This window comes from Phyllostomus hastatus, unplaced genomic scaffold (genome assembly GCF_019186645.2).
Source record: "Phyllostomus hastatus isolate PE091 unplaced genomic scaffold, TTU_PhHast_1.1 phas_scaffold_200, whole genome shotgun sequence".
NCBI lineage: Eukaryota > Metazoa > Chordata > Mammalia > Chiroptera > Phyllostomidae > Phyllostomus > Phyllostomus hastatus.
In genome coordinates, this window is record NW_025334016.1 from 5,143,449 (window position 1) to 5,171,427 (window position 27,979).

Here is a 27,979-nt window from a genome sequence, read left to right on the forward strand (position 1 = left end):
GCTCTCCGGACCCCTTGACAGCACCTGTCTTCTCCCATCCTGCGACCGCCCACCCTACCCTCCATCTTGTGACTGGTTGTCAAGGGCCAGGGGGCGGGACTGCCCGGCCCTGCAATTGCTGTCAACCATTAGAAGGGCCTTCCGTCCGTCACGTTAGACACGCCCATCACACTGACGTAGGCCCGGCTACGCCTCTCCTGCAGGTCTAGGCTTCCCTGGCGATTGGTGGAGAGAGCGGCAGCCGGCCCAGCGGAGGCAACGACGGAGAGGTCTTCGGGACTCAGATCGAGCTGGAGCTCGTCACCCGCTGGTGCTGCCGTGGTCACTCGCGTTCTCCCAGCCCGTTCCGTGTTCCCCTGCACGGTTGCAGGCTTCGAGGAACCATGACTGTGCTCGTCATGCTTCTGTCCTTTTTGGTGGCAGGTGCGAACCCGGGGGCGCGCGGGGCGGGCTCCGGGAGGCTCTGAGCCTCAGAGGTCGGGAGCAGCCACGGGTGTGAGCTGTGGGGCTGGTGTCGCAGTGCGGGCAAAGGGGCGGCAGCTTTGCCCCAGCCTCCTTCCTGCGTCGGCGCGGCCGAGGGTAGGGGGTGGTAGTGTGCCGGGGCCGGGTCGTGCTGGGTTGCGTGGGGGGCATCTGAGCTGGCCCCACCCTCCGCCTCTTCGTGGAAGGCGCGTCCGCCTGTCTCGTCTCGAGCCTCCGGTCATCCTGGCCTCTTCCGGCTCGGGAGGCGCTTCAGAGGACAGCAATGCATTTCTCAATCAAGTGTTGAACCGCAGCCCTCTGTGAAGAAGGGAAGGGCGACTTCTTAGCTGTCATCAGCTGCTGCGTTTCTTTGCTTTTTTCTGGTGTCTTCATTTCTGGCAGTTGTCATCAGTGATTGTTTCAGGATACAAAAGTTGGAGGTGGAGTAATTGATTTTGTATGATTATTTTTAAAGGCGAATTCAAAGTGCCTCTTAATAGTTTGTAACAGTTAACAATTTTAAGGATTGGGAAACTAAGATGTGAGTCACGTTCTTAGGGTCACATGTCAGATAATGGCAGCTTTCTGAGTGGAACCTAGCTTCCCTAGAATTCAGCATAGGGCCCGCAAGTCAGCTAATATTTGGCCTCTTTCTGTGCATCATGTAATTCATTTAATTTTTCAACAAGCCTTAGAAGAGAATATCAACATCGTTTTACAGAGTGATTAAGCCTAAATAAATTACCTAACACCACACAAACAGCAAAGCTGGAGTTGAACCCAGATCAGCTAGCTCCAAATCGAGGGCCTTTTCCTTTACATATGTTGTGGCACAGGTGGTGGGAATGCAGAAATGATGGGGTGAAACAGGCGCAGGTGGTGGCCAACAAGAGGGCAAATTGAAAACAATTTGGAGGAATTGAGTACTCTTGTTAGCCATTGTATTGGTTTAAAACCTATAGGTTAAAAATCTTGAGGCCTGTGTCTCTCTCTGCTTTGTGAAGTGCTGGGACAACCCACTTTTGGAATGGTGGTTTAATTGGGCATGGGGGTATAGACCACTGATGATCTTGAAATCTGCAGGTCTCCTCTGTCCCTGCAGTGCCTTTGTTGGGTTCATGATAGTTACACTTACTTTCATGACCCCACATTTTAGGGTTGTTTTGTTCTTGTGTCTGTCTCTGGAAAGTCATTCTGATCTATCTAGTAAGTTACTTGGGTGGAATTTTAAAAAATCTTAAATTTAGTTTTTGAAATTTAAAAATCTCTGGTACTGTGATTTACCTGAACATCTTCTAATTCCATGTTTAATGTTATGTGATATTGTTTTGATTCAGTGAAGTTTGGGGTGGTATTTGTTTTGGGTTTGGTACATGGTTTGAACATGTTTTCCTGACTAGAAAGAGTAGTCTAGTTCATACAGACCAAGAATCTGATCTTGTCAGCTTTGGTGTTGTTTGGTCTTGTCAGCTGAGGTTAAATTACTTTTTTCCAGAATGACTAAATGTGACTTAATGGAAAACATTTTTAAGAGATCAGACTTCCTTATTTGAGAAAAAATGAGTCCTTTAAAATGGTGTTACCAAGTCAGAGAGAGGGACTGGAGGAAGGGAATCAGGGTTATGAATACAATGTCATAAGGAGTATTTGAAAAAATTCAGATTGGAGAAAAAATTACTGGAGAGGAAAAGGTGCCAAGGGTAAGAAACACGTGGAATTTGAAGGGATGTCCTGTGAAGAGGGATTTGATTTGCTCACTGATGTCCCAGAGGTAAAAAGTAGGACTTACTTATTTTTTTCCCTTATGGATTCCATCGACCATTCATAGATCACAGCATAGGATGGTGGGAGTTCCCAAAGGGCCTAGGATTTAGCTTGTAGCTCATATTGGGAAGCTGAGGGAAATTTCCCTGGGCAGGGGGCACTCACAGGACAAATGTGAAAGGTTGGGGTGGGAAGAAAAGGCATTTCTAATAGAACATGTGTAAAAGCACAGAAGTATGAGAGCAAATAATAGTTTGGTGGGGCCAGAATATGTAGAGGTTAATGGGTTAAGTTGAGAGATCCTAGAGGTAATGTTGGTGAGGTGCCCTTGGGTGTTATGTTTTGGGTTTTTGTCGCAAAGGCTCTGGGTAGTGAGTGAAGGTGGTTAAGCTGAAGGATGAATGAACAGATCTGTATTTTGATAATAAAGCAGGTCATAAGGTGGCCCGTTCCAGCAAGCCTGGTGAGTGCCTGAAGAGTGTGCACTGGACATGGAGAGGAAAGGATCTGTGGAATAATCAGGAAAAAAGATCTACAGAATTCAGTGGTCAATGAGCTGTGGTGCTGAGGAAGGATTTAAAGGGACCCCTTCCAGCTGCTGGGTGGAAGGCGATGCCATCCATAGATACAGAGAATACAGGGGGGAGCATGTGGAAAGATGGTGAATTCAGTTCTGAACCTGTTGAGTTTGAAGGACCCATGGGACTAACTTAGAATGAAATGCCCAGCAGACTGTTGGGTGTGTGTGTCTAAGGCGCAAGAGAAATCTAGGCTGAAAATAAAAATCTGGGAGCCATCAATGTGTTTTGGTGTTAGGGGAGACAAGTAGGCCCAGAAAGCGGTGAAGGTCAGAAATGGAGTCCTCAGGCCTCCAAAGTGGGGTATGCTAGTTGATCTACTGGAATGCAGGAAAAATGCATTAGAAGCTCCATTTATATTTACTTTTTATCTCTCCCCCATCTTTTTTTTTTGGTAGAGCAATGGTTAGCTATTTTGTAGAATGTCCCTCAATTGAGTTTGTCTGATATTTTCTCATGATTAAATTGGGAAAAATACTAACTACACAGGTATCTCCTTTTGAAAGATTTTCATTTTTGTGTGCTTTATAATATATTATGAATGCATAATCTATTATACTACAAGTGTATACTTTGTAAATAAATATATGTGTAGTGGGGCTACTTTCAAATTTTGTACTGAAAGGGTTGAAACCTAAAAAGTCTGGACATCTTGGCTTCCATGGACAGGAAGGGAAAGAAACTGAAGAGAAGCAGCCAGAGGGATTGGAAGAAGAGCCAAGGGCACGGGTTTATGAAGGCCAAGGTGGGGTATCAGATGCTTTGGGAAGTTAAGTAAATCAAGGGCTGAAAATTGTCTTTGGGATTTGGTGAGTCAGTTCAGTGTCATGTGGGGTCAGAGCTGTGGAGCAGGTAGCAAATGTGAGATGAAGACACAGAGAAGCAAACGTAGCTGGCTGCTCTGCCAGGATTCTTGCCCTGAAGGGAAGCAGAGAGGCTGGTGGAGGCTGGGAGAGGACCAAAGGAGGTTTTTTGTGGTTTTACTTTTGGAATTGGGGGGGAGGGGTATGCCCTAGCACTATTTTTATGCTAAAGTGAAAGAACTTGATAGGGGAAAATTGGTAGTGTAAAGTGTGGCTCATGCACTAACTCAGCAAGTATTTATTGCATAACACTGTATCAGGTACTGTTCTCAAGCTTGGGGATGTTGTATAAACAGGACAAACTGAAATCCCTATCCCTGCCCATGTGTAGCTTATGTTCTACAGGGCCAGCTTTTTATACCTACAGCCTTACAGGCACTTACCTCCTGATACATTGTCCCGCAATAGTGACTTAATAAACACTGAATGAATAATTTAATAGGTGAATGAATGAAGGTCCCCAAGAAGACTGAACCACAGGGCTACTGGTATTTTAGAATGGGAGAGTGACAGAGCCGCCAGCATCTGGAAGGAGAGATAAGGATAGGGCCTCATGGTAGACAAATTTGTGGTGGAGAGAAGAAGCAGGTAGCTGGAGGAATTCCTCTGTTTTCTCTTCAAGCTGGAGATAAGGTTATCTGATGAGACCAGGTCAGGAGTGATCAAAGATGAAAGAAGTAAGGAAGCCCATTTCAGTTCAGTAAAAGGGAAAACATTTCAAAGTACTAGACTGTTGGGACAGTGGAGATGATTGTGGGCAAGTGTAGTGTTTGTAAGTTGACATGGTGTCCCCCTCCAGGCAGAGGACACATGACATTCTGTCAGATATCCAGGTATCCAGAAATACCTGCATTAAGCAGCAGTTTGTGGTATAGGAGAGTCCATGACTAAGGTTTTCTAAAGCTTAGGCTCCTGAAGGACTGTTGTTCAGGCACAGAAGTTAAATCTAACCAACTATAAATTTGAGGTGAAGTAATTTAGCATAACTTCGTTGGGGTTGAGTGAATAGGGCCACATCTTAAAACAGCTATCTCCAGATCCACTGTGGTTTTTCTAAATATATGTGTTACTGCCCTGGCTGGTGTGACTCCATGAATTGAATGCCAGCCTGCGAACCAAAGGCTGCAGGGATTCCCAGTCAGGGCATATGCCTGGATTGCGGACCAGGTCCTCAGATGTGGGCATGTGAGAGGCAACCGCACATTGATGTTTCTCTCCCTCTCTTTCTCCTTCCCTTCCCCTCTCTCTAAAAATAAGTAAAATCTTAAAAATGTGTGTTATTTTGAAAGTATGAGTCTCTTGTTGCCCCATTTTTCTTAAAGTTTGCAATAACTATTACTTTAGTTGAACTAAGATGTTTATCAGTTACAAATGGCCATTCCATTCTGCTAATTCTTCTTCTTTTTTTCTTCTTTTTTTGCGGGGGGGAGGGGGTTTGCCTCAAGCTAGAACAATTTGGAAATTTCTGCTCTGGTGGCTGCACTGAATTGAAACTCATAACTCCCCAGGCTGTATCAGCACCATCCCAAGGCCTTTTATTTACTGCCAACACTACAACACCAGAACATTTGCTATTGCTTCCAACTTTATTCCCAGACTCTGTTAGTTTCCTTAGGTCAATAGAATAACAATGATGCTTTATTAAAGCCTTATGTCCCATGCTAGGCATGAACAAGATTTGTTTTGGGCTTGGAGCTAATCTTTTCATAGGAACCCAAAAGGTTCCATTAGCTACTTGGCCTTGTGTAAACTCGACATCATTGGGTTAACACAGGATGGGTTAACAGGCCAGATACTTCATCTTTAGCCTTGGAGGGCCTATAAATGAGTCCCTTTATTCTCATCCTTCACCTTTTAATACCCAGTCACATACCCTTAGACTAGTTGACTGTGTTATTACAGAATACTTTTTCTCACCTTCTTGATGTGTCCATTGGAAATACTGTTTTCTGGATTTTGTTTCTAAAGTCTGAAGTGCTTTATATTCTGACTGGTAACATGTCCCCTCATTTGACAGTCCTCATTTCACTAGATTTGCCTGTAGGATTAAAGGAAAGATAGGATCTTTGCTAAGATATACTAACCTGCTATAGTTTTAGGGTGAAATGCTAGGAATTTTATGAATTTGCATTTTGAAGAGAGTCAATAATAAAAATAATTTAGAGATTTAACTTTCCTTTCTTCCTTGTTAGTCTGTGCTAGGGTTTTGTTTTTTGTTTCTTAAATTCTGGAGAAGTGCCACTTATATCTAATTCTTGACAGATTGCCACATGCCCCTGTTTAAGGGTCATTTGTAGGAAGGCATCTAGATCATTAGGAGAACCTGGTTTCATAGTTGTATCTTTGTCACCGTAGAATTTCTTAGAGTCATACCTTGAAAAATAATTCACTGATATTTATTTAGGATTCAGCATTGTGTCCAATCATAATTTAGTGTGCTAAGTCAAAGGGAATGGGGAAACATTTAATAATTTTCAGCATTGATGCAAAAGATTTATGATGCTGATCACTCATTTACTAATCTGTTTTCTTCTCAGGTGTTTTGGGGAATGAGTTTAGCATATTAAGATCACCAGGGTCTGTTGTTTTCCGCGATGGAAAGTGGCCTCTACCAGGAGAGCGAATCCCAGATGTGGCTGCATTATCCATGGGCTTCTCTGTGAAAGAAGTATGTGTTTTTTAAAAGTATTTGGAGCTGTTTCTGAAAGCACTTTTGTTGATTTCTGTTAATAGCTCATGAAAGCAACAAGCAAACAGGTTTCTTTGGTACAGATTGTAAAAGGTGAAAAAGCTCATTTGTAGTTGGGGAGATTTTGGATAAGTACCAAGCTTGGCTTATGAAACCAAATCCTTATAAATCATTAACCAGCTAATAGTTTGTTCATAGTAGTGACATTTTTGTATGTACGAGAATGCATCTGTCCTACTATTAATTGGATGTATCATTTTATTTTTTTAGTACACATGATAGATTTGTGTCTTTGTTCAGGCTGCTGTTACAAAGTACCATAGACTAGGTGGCTTATAAACAGCAGACATTTCTTACTGTTCTCAGGCTAGAAGTCTGAGATGGGTGCCAGCATGGTCAGGTTGCAGTGAGGGCCCTCCTTCCAGGTTGCAGACTGTAGACTTCTTGTATCCTCACATAGGGCAGAGAGGGTGAGTGAGCTGTCTGGAGTCTCTTTTATAAGGGCACTAACTCCATTCATGAGAGTTCCACTCTTCTGACCTAATCACCTCCTTAAAGCCCCACCTCCAAACACCATCACTTTAGTGGTTAGGATTGCAGCATATGAATTTGGAGTGGGAGACTCAAACATTCAATCTCTTACAATTTGTTATAAATGATAAAATGTGTATGTATCTTATCTGAGTGTAGGAAAATAGTATTGTCAGTAGTTAAGGAATAGCCTGGGGCCATGGTTTCCTACCCTTAAGATGTAATATGTATTAACTGGCTGCTTACCTGATGTTGCACAGGAGACCTAGATTCAGTCAGTATGAGAAATCTAAAGCTGTGGGCTAGAAGAAAAGGGATTCCAGAATTCCGTTGGCTGCCCTATCTTCCTGTCATTATCTCCTCACATTTTACAAGTCTGGGGCTTTGATATAGCTTCCAGATACCATCAGTCACTCAAAGGAATGTTCCTCCAAGGTCATGAGTGCCCTGGAAACCAGAAGCCCCGCATCAGGACTCTCTGTCAGGCCTGTGGGAGGAGCTCCTGAGCTCCTGGCGTGAATGTGATTGGTTGTTCATATTTAAGGATGAAATTTGTAGTTCATTCTTTACAGACTTAAATTTGACTTCAAATGGCAATTAAAATAACCTTTAGAAATAACTATTAGTAAACTAATATGAATTCCTTTCAGCAGGAATTTTGTTTTATTTATAAAGAGGTTAGTCTAAACAAAATGTAATGACAGTCTTGCCACGTATATCAGGGAAAGAGGCAAGTGATGCTGTAGATAAGGACAATGATGGGGGAAGAAAATGTCCATGGTTACATGAAGACAAGACTATTTTGTAACCTGGAATCTGAAAAGTACCTATGTTTTATTTACTGGCCTGCTATTTTCCATTAAAGGTTTGAGTCGCTTACTATTAAACTTTATTGTTCAAATCTGTAGACATTTTTAAGAAAATAAAGAAGGTAGAAATCCACATCCTTGATGAAGAGATTGTAACTACTGCCTTAAATAAAACATTTGCTCTTCCCATGAATTTTCATTTACAGTGTCATCCTAGAATCCTTTAACTCTGTTTATTAGATGTTCCTGGGGCATGGTTTTCTGAGTTGATAATTAAGCATCATTTCATACTTTTCCACATTTAGGACCTCTCTTGGCCGGGACTTGCCGTGGGTAACCTATTCCATCGTCCTCAGGCTACTGTTATGGTAATGGTGAAGGGGGTGGACAAACTCGCTCTACCCCCAGGCAGTGTCATTTCGTACCCTTTGGAGAATGTGAGTATTGATTATAAAAAATGAAAGGGGTACAGTTTTCATTTTGTCTTGTCAGCAATCATTATGAATTGGGTTCTAAGCACACTTATTTTTTGATGCACTGATTAATAAGTAAAACAACCTCTTTAAAAAAACATGGTGGTTATAAATTTTTTGAGACTTGTCTGTTTTCTACAGATGGGAGTACTAAGATGAAAGGTGGAGAGCCCTGGCTGTTGTGGCTCAGTGGATTGAGCACCAGCCTGTGAACCAAAAGGTTGCAGGTTTGATTCCGTGTCAGAGCACATACCTGGGTTGCAGGCCAGGTCCCCCATTTGGGGGTGTGGAAGAGGCAACCAATCATGTGTCTCTCACACATCGATGTTTTTCTCTCTCTCTCTTTCTCCTCCCCTTCCCCTCTCTCTAAAAATAAATGAATAATTTTTTTTTAAAGCTTAAAAAAAAAGGTGGAGAAATCTAACCTGAAACCATTTAGGGGGGGTATCCTGCTGACACTTCCTTGGACATTATCTTGTCACTTTCCCTTCTAAATTTTTCCTCATTTTTGTGTAAGAAGGAGACTGGTGGCTACTTGGCTGGCTCACTTACTCCTTCATTAGTCTTTCAAACAGTATGGTTGACCGAGTGCTTGTGAGAGGCCCTCCTCTCACTACAAGTGTATAGAAGTCACCAAAACATTTTTCTGTGCACAACTAAACTGGAAACAAGTAAGGGACACACACGGGTGCCACATTTGAAGAGAAAACTCAAAAGCCACAGTGGTGAGCAGGAGATGAAGCTGGAATTGTGTTCCATGCAGAAAGCCAGGGTCTGCAGAATGCTGTGTTGTTATTGAAAGGAGGATGAGTAGAACCCCAGCTGCCCCAGGGCTACCATAGAGAAGCTGCTGGCCATCTTGGCCGTGGGACCCTTACAGTCCCCTAAGGGAAATCAGAACTGCAGGATGGTTCCAAATTCGCACAGCCCACCCATACAGACACCTCCACAGGCCAGGGCTCCTTTGGGAAAAAAAAAATTAAAGATGAGTTGAGTTTACAAAGCACTTGGAGGAAAAAAATGCCATGAGAGAGTCAGCAGGTGCAACAAACAATTCATCCCCAAGAGACTAGTCTCAGAGAGGTTTGAAAATACACACATTAAGATTGGGAGTAAAAGGGAGAAAATTGTACTTGAACAATGATTAAAATAAAATAACAAAAAGAAAATACACATTAAAATTGTGAGAGTTAAAGGTAGGGACAGAAACTGTGAGGCAGCTGTAAGACATGTGGTGCTTTCATTGACGTTCACTCCTGGATGTTTCACAATTTATACTGTGATTTCTTTATCCATGAGTTATTTAGAAATGTTTAATGTATGGATTCTCTTAAAATCATCTTTAATTTTTCAGTTTCTAATTTCATTACATTGTGAGACTGTGGTCTGTATGATGATGAGTTTTTGGAAAGTTTTTTTCAGACTTTCCTGTGGTGTAGTATAGATGATTTCCAAGCACACATGACATGCTTACAAAAAACAACCATGTACAAGGTCACAAGGCAGATCTTAACAAATACATGATCAGTATCCTACAAACCATCCTCTCTGACCACAGTGCAGTTAAATCTGAAAGCAATAACAAAGCAATACCTCAAGAATGTATTTGGAAATGGTTAAAAAAAAATCCACAAAAGATAATGACTTTTCAGGTTTGAAGTACACTGAATGCCCAGTAGGCTAAAGCCAAATCAACACCTAGACATAATGAAATTGAAGAGCTATCAAGAACACTGAAAATCTTAAAAGCTTCAGAGAAAAGACATTGTCATTACAAAGGAATGAGAATAGAATGATAGATTTCTTAGCTGTTGCCATGAGGGACCCATAGAGCAAGAACTAAGTCATAGTAATGAAGTGATATTGATCCAGTGAAAATTATGATAGAACTATTGGGAGGGTGGAGAGAGAGAAACAGAGTATGCGTATGGGGCAGGGTGTGCTGCTGTGGTTGGTGATGCGGAAGAGCTAAACTCTCATTTTCTACAGTGGGCGATGAATAGATAATGCCTAAAATGGAAAAACCCAAATGTAATACATTATTTAGAGATGGTGGTAAAAGGAAAAAGAAATAAAGGGTTTGAAAATGAGGGCCTCACAGGAGTGGAGAATGAGGGTAGGGGGAAACTTATTTATCATAAAAAGTCTTATAAAGCTATTTGTCTCCTTAATTTGTACATATAACCTTTTTTCTATATGGTACATGAAATTTTAAAAAAGTCAACAAAGAAAAGAAAGTTGGAATAGATGTACTCCTAAATAATTTGTGGATTGAGGAGAAAAGTCACTGTAAATTTCCGAAGTATTTGGTTGTGAATATCAATGAATGTTCCATGTGTTTAAAAATTGTGCTATTATAGCTAAAGTGGTAAGGAAAGGAAAATTTATAGCCTTAAGTACACATGTTAGACAATTAAAACATTGGAAATTAATGGACTAAAGAAACCAGAATTTTAGAGCAAATGGAAGGAAGGGAACTCTAAAAATCAAAAGGTACAAGGATTATTTATTAAGTATGTAAGTCTGTGATTTCTGTGAAAATCATTGTGGCAGACCCCTTTAAAATAATTTTGTGGAAATTTAAGATGCTATCGAGATTTTCATTAGCATACAATCCAAAACTAAACGTTGTAAAACAGACTAACCCCATTTTACATGAGTAGAAGATGTGAAATGAGCCTATATTAGTCCTTGACCCTGATTGACTGCTCCTAATACTTTTCCTGGCAGTAGGTGGTAAATGAGATATAAGGCTCAGAGGGCAAAACCCACAAAATAGAAGAAAAAAATTAAACGTCTTAGAATTCCACTTAAAGAAGCTTCTATTTGTTTAGCTAGCTGTTTTCATTAGAATTTCAATTCATACAGATATAGAAATTCCATTTCCTCCAGGACAAACAACGCGTATCCTTATAATACAGTGGAAGAAAGTAATCACTATATTTTAAGCAGCCAAGCTTTTTCCTTTTGAGCTTAGCGGGCCGTATAATTTTTTTCTTTTCCTTCACAGTTTGGTGATCATCTGACTCAGCAGCTTCTCTGGTTTGATTGCTAGGGATGTGTTACCTTTAATCTTCAACTTTCCTTCCACACAAGTGCCATTTCACTAGGTTAAATGAAATGAGGCTGCAGAAATTGTTACATGTTCTAGCATTCCCTACAAAGTCTGAGGAGGTGCACTGTGTGATTGGAAAGGGAGAGCTTGCTTGTGGCTGACTCAGGGAACTGGTGACAATATACTTTTGCAAGTTTGAATTTCTCCCTTCTTCAATTGCTGATTAACTCATTTTAAGAGGATTTCAGAAAGAGTTAATATGCATCTTAAGAGAAAAATATGATCTTGTTCCACAGGAACATGAAATTGAGAAAATTTGGTGGAATTTGATCAGTAAGATTTATATAACATTAACTTCTGCCTGTACCATGTTAGCATTAATTTGCTGCTTATAAACATGAACCTTTTACTAGTAAAGGGAATTAGTGAAAAAAATTACCATTAAGAAATCTCCATTAAAACAAAACCATGACTACTATACTGTTTGTTTTAATACCATGACATTGACAATAATTATTTTGAGGGGAAAAATTTCCACAATTTATTGTTAAAAATAATGGGTAAAAACAGATCTATGGGAATAGAAGTCAGAATTTTGGTTACTGTTGGGGGCGGAGGGAGAGGTATGGAAGGCTTCTAGGGTGCCGATAATGTTCTGTCTGATCTGGTTGAGTTAGATGAGTGTATCCATTTGTAAACATTCCTTGAGCTGTTACCCTAAGATTTGTGTCCTGAATTACATGTATGTTATACTTTAATTTTAAAAATTCAAGGAAAAAGGAGATTTTGGCACAATTGGTTATTTCAATTTAATATCATGTCCTAAGATAAAGGACCTATGAACTTATGTGATATACTTTATGCCTTGTAGACAAGAGTCTTCAGTGTATATGAAGATAAACCCTAAATCTGATTAAACATTTTTAAAATTTTGAAATGAAAAATGAGAGCTATTTCTCTTAAAGTTCAATTAAATTCAAATTCTTCTGACCTCTCGAATGCAAGTTAGTACTTTGTTATAGAATATGCATTCTTTGTGGCATGTTTAATATTGAAACCAGATGTATTGCTTCAAATACACAAATGACCACCAGAACATGATGGTTTGTGCAATATAGTTTTGCATCCTTTGTGTTTACAAGTTATTTCCTATTTAGGCACATTGGGAGACATTCTCATTGGCTCACTAGGAGGCTGTTTGATCTTCTCTGCACTGAAAAGGGCTCTTTGTGTTTGGATGATATCGGTCTTTTGAATTTCCATAGAGAATGCTGGTGCTTTTTTCCTTTTCTTTTTTTAAAAAAATATTTATTTTTAGAGAAAGAGGAAGGGAGGGAGAGAGAGGAAGAGAAACATCAATGTGTCACTGCCTCTGTGTGCCCCTTACTGGGGACCTGGCCTGCAACCCAGGCATGTGCCCTGACTGGAAATCGAACCTGTGACCCTTTGGTTCACAGGCTGGCTCTCAATCCACTGAGCCACACCATCCAGGGTCTTTTTTTCTTTTGAAGGCTCCTATTTTAATACCATCTGAATGATTTTTCTTCCCACTTTGGTTTAGGTAATAATTAAGGTCTTACTCTTACATTTCAGGCAGTTCCTTTTAGTCTTGACAGTGTTGCAAATTCCATTCACTCCTTATTTTCTGAAGAAACTCCTGTAGTTTTGCAGTTGGCTCCCAGTGAGGAAGTAAGTGATACAATTTTTATTTAAGATGCTTTAAAAAATTAGCTTTCATTATTTAATGGGAATTTAAAACCAGTTTTATGAACAGTGCTATCAGACCTCTGTATATTGGAATTAATCTGTAGAACAAACTTAAAATTTTATATTATTCTTGCAGAGAGTGTATATGGTGGGGAAGGCAAACTCAGTTTTTGAAGATCTTTCAGTAACGTTACGACAGCTCCGCAATCGTCTGTTTCAGGACAACTCTGTTCTCAATTCACTTCCCCTCAATTCTCTGAGTAGGAACAATGAAGTAAGTACAGTTACTGAATGAATGAATTAATATCATTAGTGGTTTCCCATTTCTTATGCTCCTGACTTTAGAGCAAACTTCACATTTTAGAAAATGAAAAGTTTTGCAAATTTACAGCTGGAGTAGATTCTTCTTTCCTTTAGTGGAATTTTCTTACGAATCTCTTGAAGAAACTCCTTTTGTGAGTTGAGCTGTAGTAGGAAAATGGTATTACATTCTAGTGCGGGGGTTGCCACCGATTAATCTGGACAAACCAGAAATCACGGAATCTACTTGGTGGCTGATAGAGCTGTGTCAGTCTGGTAACGTGGGCACTATCATTCACTGCCACTTCTGATGTGTTACCTCATTTTTCTACTTCAATCTTGACAGTGCAGTGGAGGGAGCCACCCTCAGTTATGACTCCTGTCTGTCAGTTTCACCACCTGCTCATGCACCCTCTCAGCCACATGGCATGCCACCTTTCTGGCACTCTCTCCTCTATCTACTTTGGTTGACCAGGACCACCATCTTTTTTCTCCCGTATAGAATATGTTCAACTGATGTGAGGGAACTGGGCCACTGGCAGGATCTCGCTGCAGTGTGCTACAATATTCTGATACCCTGAGGGGAAAATGGAATGTTGAGATTCTTTATCATAGCTTTATCAGAAATATGGCTATAGAGTGGGAGTCACTGTGCTGGGGAATGACCATCATATTTCTGTTGAGAAGTAATGTTTTATATGCATTTTCAATTGAAATGAACCTACCAAATGAAGAACAACTGTTACATAAATTCACTTAAGTGCTTAATATTTCTAATATCCCATGTTTTATTTGATAAATGGCAAATAAGGTCTCTGATGCATATTTAAAGTATTGCTTATTTCTTTCGGCTTTCTGCAGGTTGATCTGCTCTTTCTGTCTGAACTGCAAGTTCTACATGATATTTCAAGTTTGGTAAGTAGGCTACTCTAATTTTTCAGTTCCATTTATTTTGGTTCCAGGAGACATTTCTAGAAAATCTTTGAATGATAGTGAAACCAATAGAAAAGTTCGATCAAGTATGCCCTGGGTTTATTTATGGTTCTGTGAAAGTTGAGGAATTACTGGTGGTAGTGGTAGGAATTTTTATTTTATCTCCTGTTAGTCAAATTATTTTGGATTTCTACTCTTAGGAAACAGTGAGTATCCTCCAAGAATACAGGAGTTGGGTGGGCCACCCTAGCTGCAGCCCTGACTTGGCTCTTGATTTCTTGTCAGATGTTAAGACTTAAATCCTATATCTAAAATAGAAATAATAATTTGGACTAACAATGCTGTCAACCAAGTCAGGAAGGGAATAAATCTGCCTAAAGGGTATTTTTTTCCTTTTTGGTTAGATGATTTAAAAAAAATCCTCCTGTGATTGAAATAGAAAAACTCACGTGTTTGCTATCAGAGACTGAAGTTGTTACCCAAACTTTTCCAGTGACGTCGCTTCCCGGAGTCTGGAAGCACAGTGCTGGGGGCTGGTGAGGCGGCCTGGGAGGGCGTGTGGGGAGTGTCTGCTCTCTGAGCATTGGTGGTTCGTGCTCATCTGTTCTTTCACATCTAAATGTTTTTAAACTAAAGAATTTTAAAAAGAGCTTTAGTTAAATATTCAGGTAGTCAATAAGTGCTCTTAAAAATCAGACTTATGTTGGATTCGTTTTATCGGAAACTCCCATTTAAACCAGCTCCATCTGCCACCATTTTAGACTATTTGTATATGGTGGCACACTGGTGTGGTTCTGTTCAGCCTAGTTTAGTTAAGCATAGAACTTTGACTGGATGTGTTTGACATACTTCATTCACTTTCTTTTGTTTGTTCTCAGTTGTCTCGACATAAGCATCTAGCCAGAGATCATTCTCCTGATTTATATTCACTGGAGCTGGCAGGTTTGGATGAAATTGGGAAACATTATGGAGAAGATTCTGAACAATTCAGAGATGCTTCTAAAATCTTTGTTGATGCTCTACAAAAGGTAATTTGTCAGTGGGGTATGAGAGGTTAGAGTATGACCATTTCACTTTTAGCCTCTTAATGGGAAAAATCTGCTTGTGAAATAATGTTGATTGAAGTCTTGAGGACCTCTATCTAATTTTAGTGAGTAAGGATGGAGTAGGTCAAAGATGTATGTTAGTATGTCTCGAATGCTGGTGGTGGAAGCATAGGAAATGATGGATAACTCCAGCAAAATCCTTCTTTCTTTGCATAATGCTAAAACATACGTAACATTGCCCTGGCTGTGTGGTTCAGTGGATTGAGTGCCGGTCTGTGAACCAAAGGGTTGCTGGTTTGATTCCCAATCAGGGCACATGCCTGGGTTGTGGGCCAGGTCCCCAGTAGGGGGCGTGTGAGAGGCAACCACACATTGATGTTTCTCTCCCTCTCTTTCACCCTCCCTTCCCATCTCTAAAAATAAATAAATAGAATCTTAAAAAATAAAAATAATATACATAACATAAAACTTAACTGTTTTAACCATTTTTAAGTAAAGAGGTCTGTGGCATTAAGTAAAAGGCATTCACATTATTGTGCAACCATCACCATGATCCATTGCTAGAACTTTCATCTTCCCTTAACTGAAACTCTGTACCCATTAAACACTATAAAAATTTGAAGGACAAACAGCAGCATAGTACCAGACATTTAGTAGGTATGTAATAAATGCCAATATTCTCTTGCCCTTGAAGTTAACTCACCTGTAACTCTTCAATGACGTTTCAAAGTTAAATCTTCATAGATGTTTGTGATTAACCTGAGACCATTTAGGAAGATTCCTTCATTTCCCTTTTCTATTTCCCTTCCTACAATTTATATGCCAACAAATTCAGGCTCTTAAAGTTATTTTGAACATTTGAGTGTATTTTTAAGCATAATAGTTTTCTGAATATTTTAACATAATCAAAACCTTTAAGACTTGCCTATTTTAAGACAGTGTATTTTATGAGCCAGTAGGTAAGTGTATATTCTTGTAAGGTGCACAGAAGTTTTACAAATAATTTGAATAAACATGTATTTAATATTTATAGTAATGTCAGTAACTCTTCAGTTTGCAGATGACATGTATAGTCTTTACGGTGGGAATGCAGTGGTAGAGCTAGTGACTGTCAGATCCTTTGACACATCCCCTGTGAGGAAGACAAGGACTATCCTTGAGGCAAAACAAGAGGTGAGTACATTTTTGTGCCCTGGCTGGTGTGGCTCAGTGGGTCAAGTACTAGTCTATGAACTGAAAGGTCGCTGGTTCAATTCCCAGTCAGAGCACATGGCTGGGTTGCAGGCCAGGTGTCTAGTTAGGGGTGTGCGAGAGGCAACTGATGAATGTTTCTCTCCCTCTCTCCCTCCGTTCCCCTCTCTCAAAAGTAAATAAAATCTTAAAACAAGATGTGAGTGCATTTTTAGATCCTGCTTTAAAGTTGTGAAATTAAATTAAAAAAAAAACCACTAAGTCTTATATCACCTATGGTAGCATGAATGAGTCGTCAGTAAATCTGAAAACCAATCTCAAAACAGGTTTCTTATTCCCATAGGTATGTTTGTTTTGCCAGTAATACACAGGTCTTTGGGGCATAATCAGATAATGCAAGAGTTTGAGTTAGGGATAAAAGTAAATCTGTCAAATCCAGTAAGATAATTCAAATATTGGTATTACAAGAAGACATGACAAGTTACTGGTGAGGGAGTTGGTGTGGCTCTCTCAGCCTGGGGATGCTGCTTTCCCAGGAGGCAGGTAAAGCAGCCTCCTGGCTGCTTGGAACAGCCCCTCATTTTCTCTGTGGTACAGCCCCTCATTTTCCAAAATCCATCGTGTGTCTGCCCTTTATAATTTATTTCTATAGTTTTCTGGCATGGATGTTGCTTTGATTTTAAGCATTTAGAGAGTCGTAAGCAAGGGTGCTGACCATAGTTCGACGTGTGTGTCTACATGCACACATACAAGAGCAGCAGTGTGGATACTCCAAAAGATTGTGAGGTCAAGAATATTATCTGTCATTGGCCTCATCGCTTGGAGCAGATTCTAGTCATTTTCCCCTTTGGACCCATTTGCAGCCCCCATCCTGCTCAGTTTTACTGATCACAGTGTGGGACTTAAGAGGAAGGTAGTCAGAGGTAATGCCTATTCAGGATAATCCAGACATGATTGGTTTGAAATTGTTTCACTCTAAATTGGAGTGGAAGGACTATGCCAAGCTAGACAACCTCAAAATTTTTCCTACTACAGAGCATCCAGAAATGCTGGATGAAAAAATAAACACTGTTTTGAGTGCATAGTTTCTCTCTCAAGAAAGTAAGGAAAATTCTTGAGAAAATAAAGAACTTGAAAACTGTGTAGTAAACAGGGCATTTCTAGGGACATTTCCAGTTGGATTACCAAGAGACTGTAAATGAGGTCTTTGGTCCCTGAATGTGGGGTGGGGGAATGGGAGGGAGTGGAACTGACACTTCCATGTAAAGCTCAGACCCTGAAAGGACTGTGCCCTCAGTAAGAGAGTGGACTAGAACCCAATCAACAAAACAAGCAAGCAAGCAAAATATAACCAGACACATTGAAATTAAGAACAAACTGACGGTAACCAGAGGGGAGGGGGAGAGGGATAACAGGGAAAAGAATGGGGAAGGGTCATCAAGGAACATGTATAAAGGATCCAAGAACAAAGGCAAAGGTGGGAAGGATTGAGGGTGGGGGTGGGTGGGGTGAGGGAAAGTGGTGGCGGGAAAATGGAGACAACTGTACTTGAACAACAACAAAAAAAGAGAGTGTGCTCTGTGTAGTCATAGTAGGTACTAGGGTGGGGTGGGGGGGTAGGAATGTCTCCTATGGAATTCTTAACCACAGGGACTACCTTTGTATGGGTTTGGGGCTCAGTTTTATATTACCTGTGAGTCCTAGGAGGCCCCAGGCCAAAAAATTTACACTTGGGCTCTCATACCCTGGTCCTAGGTCAGTAAGACCTGTGATCAGCAGAAGTAAATGTAAAACCTCTCTGCCAGGACACACCTCCTGCACAAGTCATGATAGAGGGGGGACCCCCCCAGTTTTTCTCTCCAAATGTGAGCTCAGAACATTGTAAAACACAGGTGTAGCCAGTCGACATGAATGCATGGTAACTAAAGCGTCAAATGGAAGAATTAGACCCCCAAGAATTTCAAGTAATAGACTATGGGTATAGGCCATAAAGTAAACATTTAAACTAATTGAAATAAAAGAGTCAAATGAGGAAAAAAGAACAAGATGCTTTTTTAAAAAGCAGATTTGAATTTTCTATTTTTAAGATTATTTATTTATTTATTTATTTATTTATTTATTTATTTTTTAGAGGGAAGGGAAGGGAGGGAGAAAAGAGAGGGAGGGAAACATCAATTTGTTACCTCCTGCACCACACATCCCCAATTGGGGACCTGGCCCACAACCCAGGCACTTACCTTGACCAGGAACCGTATTGCTGACCATCACTGGTTCACAGGCTGGGGGTCAATGTACTAAGCTGCCCCCGCCAGGGCAGATTTGAATTATAACGGGAGACTTACATACTAGATTCTTTGAACATTGACCACTTTAGGCCTGGTAGTTTAGGTGAAGTGACTCCAAAGAAGAATGCAGCAGTTTGAAGAAGGTACCCTTGCTTTGGGTGTTTGAGCATACAGCTTTGCAGGGCTGGAGTTAGTCTGTCTTCTCTGAGATGTCAGATTGAATTTATTAATCAGCTGCTTTAATGAATAAGTTAAGTTTATCAGAAAGTAGTTTCTGAAATTATTGTATGTATGGTGAGGGGTGAGACTCAGGTGATGTCATTGGATTTTTGTTATCTTCAATGTCATAAATTAACACTTTACGCATATAATCTAAAATTTAAGATTTATTTTTTGTTAAATGTAAAAGACTGAAATGAACACTCTGAAGTGGAAGGTTGGTATCAAATTGGATTCCATTCTGCCTGTACCTCCAGTTAGTACCTGTTGTCCATTTCCATCACTCTCCTCTACCCATGTCTGCCTCTTAGCTCCGTACTGACGGTCTTGCCTACTTCACAGAGAAAAAGAGGCCTTCCGCTTGAGCTTCTTTTGTGGGGTGATGAAATCTAAAATTAGGTTGTGGTGATGACTGCAAGTCTGTAAATACACTAAAACTTACTGAATGTACATTTAAAGTAAGTGTGAAAAAGATCTCGTTCACTAAGTCTTTCAGTGTGAATCCTTTAACGTTTGTTCAACTCTAAGCTCCCTGCATGTAAACACACGTGTCTGTGTAGCCATCTTCTCCTCCAGTTTAAATCACTGTCTCCCTTGTGGCCCTGTGCTGGGGCTGTGAGGCTGTCTTTTTTTCATACTTGCTGCCATAACCCTTGCCCTCATTTGTCTCACCTCATGACCTTGGCTTCCTGCTTCCCAGCCTGCTCTTCCCAGTTGCCTCCTACACATGGCCACCAGAGGTTTCTTTTGAAGACAGACCTGATTATGTTACTTCCTCTAGTATAAGCTCTTATGCCACTTAGGAATAAATGTTTGTTAGATCATTGAATCAAAGCTATTACACTGGGATAATTCCCTGTCTTAAAATTCTTCCCTCTTGATTTTCTTCCTTTTCTTCATTGTAGAATAAACCATCAAGTCCCTATAATCTTGCATATAAGTATAATTTTGAGTATTCAGTGGTTTTCAACATGGTACTTTGGATAATGATCGGCTTGGCCTTGGCTGTGATTATCACCTCCTACAATATTTGGAACATGGATCCTGGATATGATAGCATCATTTATAGAATGACAAACCAGAAGATTCGAATGGATTGAACTTTCCTTAAGCCACACTTAGAAAAGGAGTTTGGAAATTGGCTGTTTTGTGAAAATAAATCTTTTAGTGTGGACAGTATACTTTAAACTTTTAAAAAAGCAAACTTTCTTTATTTTGTGTGTACCTGTTAAGTTGTTTTAGAGTGACTTACAGTATTGGTGTGAGTTTATTTGTATGATAGATTACATAATATGCTCAAATATTATATAATCATTAATTATAATTTCATTCCATTTAGTATTAAAAAATAATGCACTGAAATAAATGTAAAACCATTTAGAATAGCTTGTGTTATTTATGTTGAGAAAATGCACTGAATTTATTAGATTTTGAATGCTTAGCTTCCTTATACAGGATAGGTGAAAATGATATTTAGGTTATTAATAGTATAAACCATTGTAAATGTCTTAATTTGATGTAAATATCTCTGAAATGAGAAAAGATTTTTAACTTTAGAGCAGCCCTAAACTATGCATGTGCATATACAGTCACTCAGATTTGGACCTGCACCTGACTTTTTATAACATCTTGAGTTTGGTGATCCAGATGGTCTAGTGTAGATATTAAACATATTACCTTGATCTAAGAAGAAACTAGCTTTGTGAAGTTATAAATGCTAATACTTATACAAAAACAAATATTTGGGGGATGTCTTGGGGCATGAACATAAAAATCTTTTTACTCCAGTAACTTCCTTCTGTGTAAGATACTACGGTTTGTAGTCCAGCGTCATTCTAGAATAGTAAGTGTAAGTACATGCTCCCTACTTTTTATGTGGAAGTGAACCAATGTTTATAAAGAGTGACAAATAAAGTTAATGATGATTCAAAATTTGTGTCATTTCAATACTAAGTCTACTTTATATTTTAAAATCCTAATGCATCAGGATTTTATTTAATCAGAATCGGCTATTTTGTTATATAGATTCCTGCCTTTTTAAAAAACATTTGTTTATTCTCACTGCCTGTGGAGATTATAGAAGGTAGATATTTTAATTACTACTACTCTTACAGAATTTAAACAGAATATATAAGTTCACATTAGACTTTAGGTAGGAAAAGCTTAGATTTCCTTATAGCATATTAAAAGACTAATAAGCAACTAATTGGTTAGAATATGAAGGACTATCTAACGTAGTCTTAAAAGTAATAATTTTTTTTTAAAATATTAGAATTTAAAATTTCACAATGCTGTAGCTACCATTGTAGTGTGAGAGTTATGCTGCCCTGCCCCTGGGAACCCTACTTGGATTTAGTATTAGTTGTTCCTGCCTTTTCTTTGGAAAGGTCATTAAATCATTTATAAAGAACATCAAGAGTTGGCAGATTTGAGAAAATAGGAGTTTGTTTAGTTGTGTTTTCTACTGTTTACTGCAAGGTACTTTTGACAGCTGCGGTGTTCAGCATCCATAAAGTGGAGGAAAGTTTTGTTTTCTTTTTGCCTCTCATTAAACTGTAAATTATAGTGAAGGTAATAATCAACTCTATAGGGAAGAAAAACAACACTTCTAAAGTCACTCAGGTCTCCTCCACTGCTACCTATTGTTAAGTGTATGGGGTGAGGATTTTTCACCTGCCTGGTCCCAAAACACTGACCCCCCCCCGCCAAACAGCTTATGTTGGAGGAGCAGGGATCTATAGTGCTGCAGTGATTAAAGTTCATTTTTCTTTCACAAGTTTCTTCTATAAACAGCACACAGAAGTTAGGTTGTTATGATTAAATATGAAGTAAACCAATGCCTTTATCATTTAAAACTGATGAGACTTTAAGTTCTAGGGGAAGAAAAAATATTAATTACATGACAGCACCAATCCTTATAGGGTAAATGGCATCAGCACCCTTCTATCTATGTTAGACAGAAAGCAATTAATTAAAATAAATTTTCTGCCAAGATTATTATACCTGTTGCTGATGATTTGCTCTTAAATTAAGTCTAATTTGTTCAGGAACATAAATCATGGTGTGTGAGAGGCAGGAAAGCCAGAATCATGGCCGACTGACTGTTTCACAGGCATTGAGAGAGAAAACCCAGTCACTTAATATCTAATTGGTAGAATATTCTGGGTTTACGAAACATATGAGATTTTACATGTGGTAGATACTGCTTATGGCCTAATTCTGTTAGCAATAATATAGAACCAATTTTATTTTCTTTTGCTATATCTTTTTGGAAGGAATGATATTCTCAATCCATTTTCACTTACTTAAAAGAACAAACACACTTTTGTTTTTTTAAAAGATCTTATTTATTTTTAGAGGGGAAGGGAGATAGAAAGGGGAGGGGAACATCAATGTGTGGTTGCTTCTCATGCGCCCCCAACTGGGGACCTGTCCCATAATCCAGGCGTGTGCCCTGACTGGGAATCAAACCAGGCTGGTACTCAATCCACTGAGCCACACCAGCCAGGGCCATAAGCATTATTTTTGTATCAGAAAAGGAAAAAAATATTGCATAGGTCTTAATACTTAAACAGCAAGTATATTCATGAACTTCATAAACAGTTCTACAGATGAAGGGCCCAGATGGCACTCCTCTGAGATAGGGTTCCAGCCCCCACTCCAGTCAGCCCCACGCCCTCACAGATAAACTCTTCAGTACACAGTGGGGGATGGGCCAAGCAAGGCTGTTAGGTGTATTTTTTCTGCAAGGTTCAAAGATCCCCCAAGTGATCCCAACACCCACTTCTTCCTACTCTTAAAATTCACGCATTTGGAAGATCACTGCCCAGAACAGGTCAGTAGTGAAGCTCTGATCAAAAAAACAAATGCAAAAACAACAAACACATTTGGCCCCTTTAGACCACGAGATACAAAAAACACCTCAACGACCTCCCCTCTCCTACCATGAGCGCATACATTGCTTGCAGATGCCGGTGCAGCCCAGTTAGCTGCTCTCCTGGCTGTTGTCATGCCATGGTTGTCTTAACTGTCAGTAACAATAAAACTAAGGCACATGCTACATACAATCCAGCCAGAAGCCTGGTTGGCCCCTAAACCTTTGTTTCATGCCACAGTACTGAGGGACAGGCAAGCTTGTGACCTGAATGAGAAACCACCACACATACTTCAGTGAGCTTCCCAGGAAACACTCCCCACTGTTGACTGCCCTCCCCTCAGGTGGCTGTCAGTTTTATAATGACAGGCGTCTGTCCCTCAGTTCCTGCTTGCCAACATGCACCCCAAAAGTTCAGTTGTCTGCTGTTGGAGGCAGTGTCCATCCTCCAGGTCCAAGTTCAACACTCAGTGAGCAGCTGGTGCTCAGTGACAGGGACTGGCTGAAGGGAGAGTTGGTGGAGCTAAATAGCCCCTGGATCTTGGACCAGAGGCATGAGTCCAGGCACAGCATGAGGGTCAGGTGGAAGGCGGACACCAGGAAAGGTCTAGGGCCAGCTGGCCGACATTGTGGCAGTTCTTGCCCTGTTCCACATAGACATCCGCCAGCACCCCCTGCAGGCTGTATGACTCGCTGTAGGCCAGGCATAGTAGTTCTTTGCTCACCTGGCTCACCAGCTGGCCTGGCAGCAGGCACACGGGGCCCCATGAGCCCAGTTGTGCCTGGGCCTAGCTCTCCTGCAACAGCTGCATCAGGTTGGCACACAGGTGCTCATCCTCAGGGCAGCTCGAAGTCAGGCAGGGACAACTCATCCAAGTATGCCTAGTCTTCCTCTGGGTCAAAGCCACTGTTACAGCTGTCCAGAGACTGGCAGTCTGAGCTCTCCAGGCTCAAGCAGCAGCCAGGCACCTCTTTTGGGGCTGCTGACCCCAAGGCTAAGTGTTATGGCTGATCTGGGGTGGGAGTTGGGAACAAGGACGAAGATGAAGGAGGACAACGAGAAGCAATCCCAAAGCCTAGGCATGGTGAGAGCTGACACCAGGATGTTTGCAGATGAGCTCAGGGTGCAGGAGCACAGAAGATGCAGCAAATGCAATGAGCAAGAACTGCTGGGACAAGTACTGCTTGAATGGGTGCGCAAACTCATGCCAACCCCCGAATGCTGCCCAGATTTGTCCCTCTACCCACTCTCACCTCCCCCTTGGCCTGCCGTGGTCCATACACTTTTTAATGGATGATCAAACCAACAATTTCCAAAGTACATAGGAACTGGGGTCAATGACCATTCTATAAGTCATGCAGTGACATCAAGCCTTCTCCCCTTAGACTTGGGAAAAGTTTCTTTCTAACCTTGTGACAGAATGACTATGCAATGGTTTCTTGGGAAAGATAGAATTGTTGAAGAATGCCATTAGTAAGAAGTATTATAATTTTGTTTAAAGGTTTATTTATTTTTAGAGAGAGGGGAAGAGAGGGAGAAAGAGGAAAGAAACATCAATGTGTGGTTGCCTTGTGTGCACCCCCTACTGGGGACCTGGCCTGCAACCCAGGCATGTGCCCTGACTGGGAATTGAACCAGAGACCCTTTGGTTTGCAGGCTGGCACTCAATCCACTGAGCCACACCAGCCAGGGCCTGGTCAAATTATTTTAGTGGGCCTACTCATGACCTTTCACTGGATCAAGATCCAATTCAGGAACACACACACACATGTCTAGTTGTCCTATCTCCTTAGTCTCCTTTATTTTGGGACAGTTCCCTTAAACATTTTTTTAATAAACTGAGAACAACAAATGAACAAACAAGACAAATGAAAACTCATAGGCACAACAGTATGGTGGGACAGTTCACTTCTGAAGAGTAATGGCCCATTATTTTATGGAATGTCCCTCAATTTGGGTTTGATATTGGGTTCCATTATTTGCACATAATGGAATTCAGATTATGAGTTGCTGGAAAGAAGACCACAGAAGTGGTGTGTCCATCTCAGTGCATCCTTATCAGGAGGCATATGATGTCAATTGTCTCATTTTGGTGATGGTAAGTGGTTAAGGTAGTACATGCCAGGTTTCTCCCCTATACAGTTATTTTTTTTATTTTATGCTTCAACACTTTAAGACTATCTTTATATCCCATTTTTCATCCAACTTTCACCCATTCATTTTAGCATCTATTGATGATTCTTCCCTGAAATAATTATTACTGTGGTGTTTGCCAAGTAATGATTTTCTCAACCCATTCTTCCTTCTATATTCATTAATTGGAATTATGTAAAAAAGAGCTTTCCCTTCTCTTGTATTCATTTATTCCATTTATAATCACAGAAACTCATGGATATTTGTATTTGCCTCTGTGTTATAATCCATTACTATCATTTATTTTGTTCAACTATCCCAGATCTGGCCAATGGGAGCCCCTTTCATTGGCTCCTGTGTCCTTTTGACATGTCACTATTTTTTGAGCACTTGTTTACTTTCTGGCACCACATGATATTTATGCACAAAGTTTCCAAGTAAACTACCTTTAGGTGTAGGGGAGGAAGATGGGTGGGACAAGTGAGGAAAGAAAAAGTGGTATCATTTAAAATATATAAACATAATATGTGACAAAATGAGGAAGGAATTAGGTGGTAGATGTTCTTGTCACTTCAAAAGACAATAAGGTAGTAGCTCAGTGGTTGGGTGCTGGCCTGAGGATCAAAGTGTTGCTGGTTCGATTCCTAGTCTAGGGCACATGCCTGGGTTGCGGGCATGTGAGAAGCAACCACATGTTGATGTTTCTCTCCCTCTCTTTCTCCCTCCCTTCCCCTCTCTAAAATAAATAAATAAAGTATTAAAAAACAGGTATTAAGGTAATGGTTGGCTTTTATGAGTTTTTTTAATCTACTACTCCATCAGTGTTCCCTATACCTTCAGCTCTCCCTGATCCAAGGAGTCTTCCAGTAATTTGCCAGTGGGCCAAGTGGGCTAATCAAAGTGACACACAGACTGGTACAGGTCTGGACTATTATTAGTTTGCCATGTGATATGTACAAAAACTGATATCAGTGTTGAGAAGTTCTTATAACAATTTGACATTACATGATAATCAAACACGTGATCAATAGACTCATCTCACTGAACAAGGTACAGGCCAGTTTGGGTATCGAAAAGCTTACATGGTGAGTCACAGACAGGACAGGATGTGTCCCAGTCATGCACAACAAAACCATGCCATAATGGGAGACAGTTTAAGGTTGGTTTGCCAACTGTTACCCACAAGTATATAAAATTCAGAATTTATATTTAACTCTAACTTTTACATCATAAATTGTTAGAACTGGATGAAGATTTGAAGACATTTCAGGAATAAATCATCACTTGCTTTTATTTTGGATGAAAATTAAAAATGAATATCCTGAGCTGTCTGAATTACTTTAAAATATCTTCTTCCTTTCCTGTCAACATAACTCTATGAGACTACTTTCTCTACTATAAATGTTAAGACCAAAAATAGAAATAGTTTAGCTATATATCATCCGCTATGTGTAGCACTGTCAACAACTCAACCTCAATTAGATAGGTTAACAAGCAACCAAGCTTATCTGTCATATTTAAAACTTTTAAATATTAATATACATGGTTTTTATTCAAAGTGTGCATATATAGGCATTTAATGCAGGGAAATTGCTTTGACCCATAACTTAATTTAGTTACAATTATGGAATAATAAAGTTATGGATATAATAGTGATTATTAATTGCCTTTATATTCACTTTCAATGAATGCATCGTGTTTACAGATTTTTCTTGTTTCTTCTGATTATATTGATTTAAAATGCAATTTTATCTGTTAAGTATAATAAAACAATTGGCCTTGTATTTTTATCATTAAAAATTCATTTTTATTGTATTTTACAAAAATACTAATTCACAATGGATATGAAATTAAAAATTAAAAATTTAAAGCTGGTCCTTTACCATAGCACAGAAGTAGTGCCCCAGTGGAGCCCCTGCCTAGCCCTCTACCCCACCCCCACCTTGTATGGAAACAACCCTATTTATTCCTTGAGAGGAAGAAGGTGCTTTTGATTTAGGGGTTCTGTCCACAAAATGCCTGGGAATAGGAAAAAAACAAACAAACTAACTCAATGCAAAACTACTTTAAGGTGAAAACAGAAAAAAATTGGCCAATAAAATATCTCCCCCTAACAGCCAACCATGATAAATACAAACTGAATTAAATATACTTAAACATGTTTTACAATATAACAAATCCTAAAATCAGAAATGTAAAAACTAAGAATGGATATGGACAGACAGGTAGAAATATATGCAAGAGAGTTGACTGAACTCAGGAAAGAAATTGAAGTCAAAGTAAAAGACAGCCATCTCAAATGAATAAATTACAAGGTACCCAAGGAAAATAGATTCAAATGAAACTTTAATAAAGGATACTGCATAAAGATGGAGAAAAGAACAAGAAAATGAAAAGCAGGTAAATAAGTAAAAAAAAAGGTCAGGGAAAAAAGTGGTTGAAGTGTAAAATATATAAGAAAACTCCAACATAGATATAATTTGAGTCCTGAAGAAAAACAACAATAGAAGAGAGCTAATTTTTCAAAATTGTCATCCAAAAAAACTTTGCAAAAACAAGAAAAGTCTACATATTGAAAGGACCCAGCACATACTTGGGAAAAATGACCTGAATCTATCAACTCTGAGACATATCTTAATAAAATTTTAGACTTTTCAGACCAAGAAAAGATCTTAAGGACTTCCAGATAAAAGGTCAAATTATTAATATAAAAAAGAAAATTTGCCTAAAATCAGACCTCAAGAGTAATACACACAGTATTGTAAGAGTGGAACAGCATTTTCAAGAAACCCAAGGAAAGAAAATGTAAGCCAAGAATTTTATATCTAGCCTGGCTGCCATTTAAGAAATCATGTATACAGAAAACACGTTTCAACTCTGAAACACTCTTCAAACACACAAAAATAGGCTTGACAAATGAAAAGGCATCTCTTTGAAGATGGAGGCGTAGATAAGCACGTCTCACCTCTGCGCACAACTATAGCAAAAAATACAACTAGGCGACAAAAGAAATTTCACCCAGAATTGTCAAAAAATCGAGCTGTGTGGAAGTCCAACAACTAAGGA

At 39.7% G+C, this 27,979-nt stretch overlaps 1 protein-coding gene and 1 pseudogene across 1 annotated transcript; one reads left to right on the forward strand and one right to left on the reverse strand.

The window, feature by feature from the left end:
* Positions 1-216: 216 nt before the first annotated feature.
* ATP6AP2 (ATPase H+ transporting accessory protein 2) lies at positions 217-20,837 on the forward strand. The gene is made up of 9 exons (XM_045860664.1): positions 217-423; positions 6,205-6,335; positions 8,002-8,133; positions 12,818-12,913; positions 13,068-13,205; positions 14,093-14,146; positions 15,043-15,192; positions 16,264-16,383; positions 19,811-20,837. Exons 1-9 carry the CDS (start codon positions 384-386, stop codon positions 20,003-20,005), a joined length of 1,056 nt encoding a protein of 351 aa, XP_045716620.1. The 5' UTR covers positions 217-383; the 3' UTR covers positions 20,006-20,837.
* Positions 20,838-23,138: 2,301 nt separating this feature from the next.
* Positions 23,139-24,010, reverse strand: LOC123832819 (annotated as a pseudogene).
* Between the last annotated feature and the right edge of the window lie 3,969 nt (positions 24,011-27,979).

Bases quoted from the DNA above. Each gene is read 5' to 3' on its own strand.
- ATP6AP2 (XM_045860664.1), top strand. From the start codon at position 384: ATGACTGTGCTCGTCATGCTTCTGTCCTTTTTGGTGGCAG. The intron at 12,914-13,067 runs GTAAGTGATACA...TTATTCTTGCAG, and splicing joins AGTTGGCTCCCAGTGAGGAA to AGAGTGTATATGGTGGGGAA. The intron at 15,193-16,263 runs GTAATTTGTCAG...GTAACTCTTCAG, and splicing joins TTGTTGATGCTCTACAAAAG to TTTGCAGATGACATGTATAG.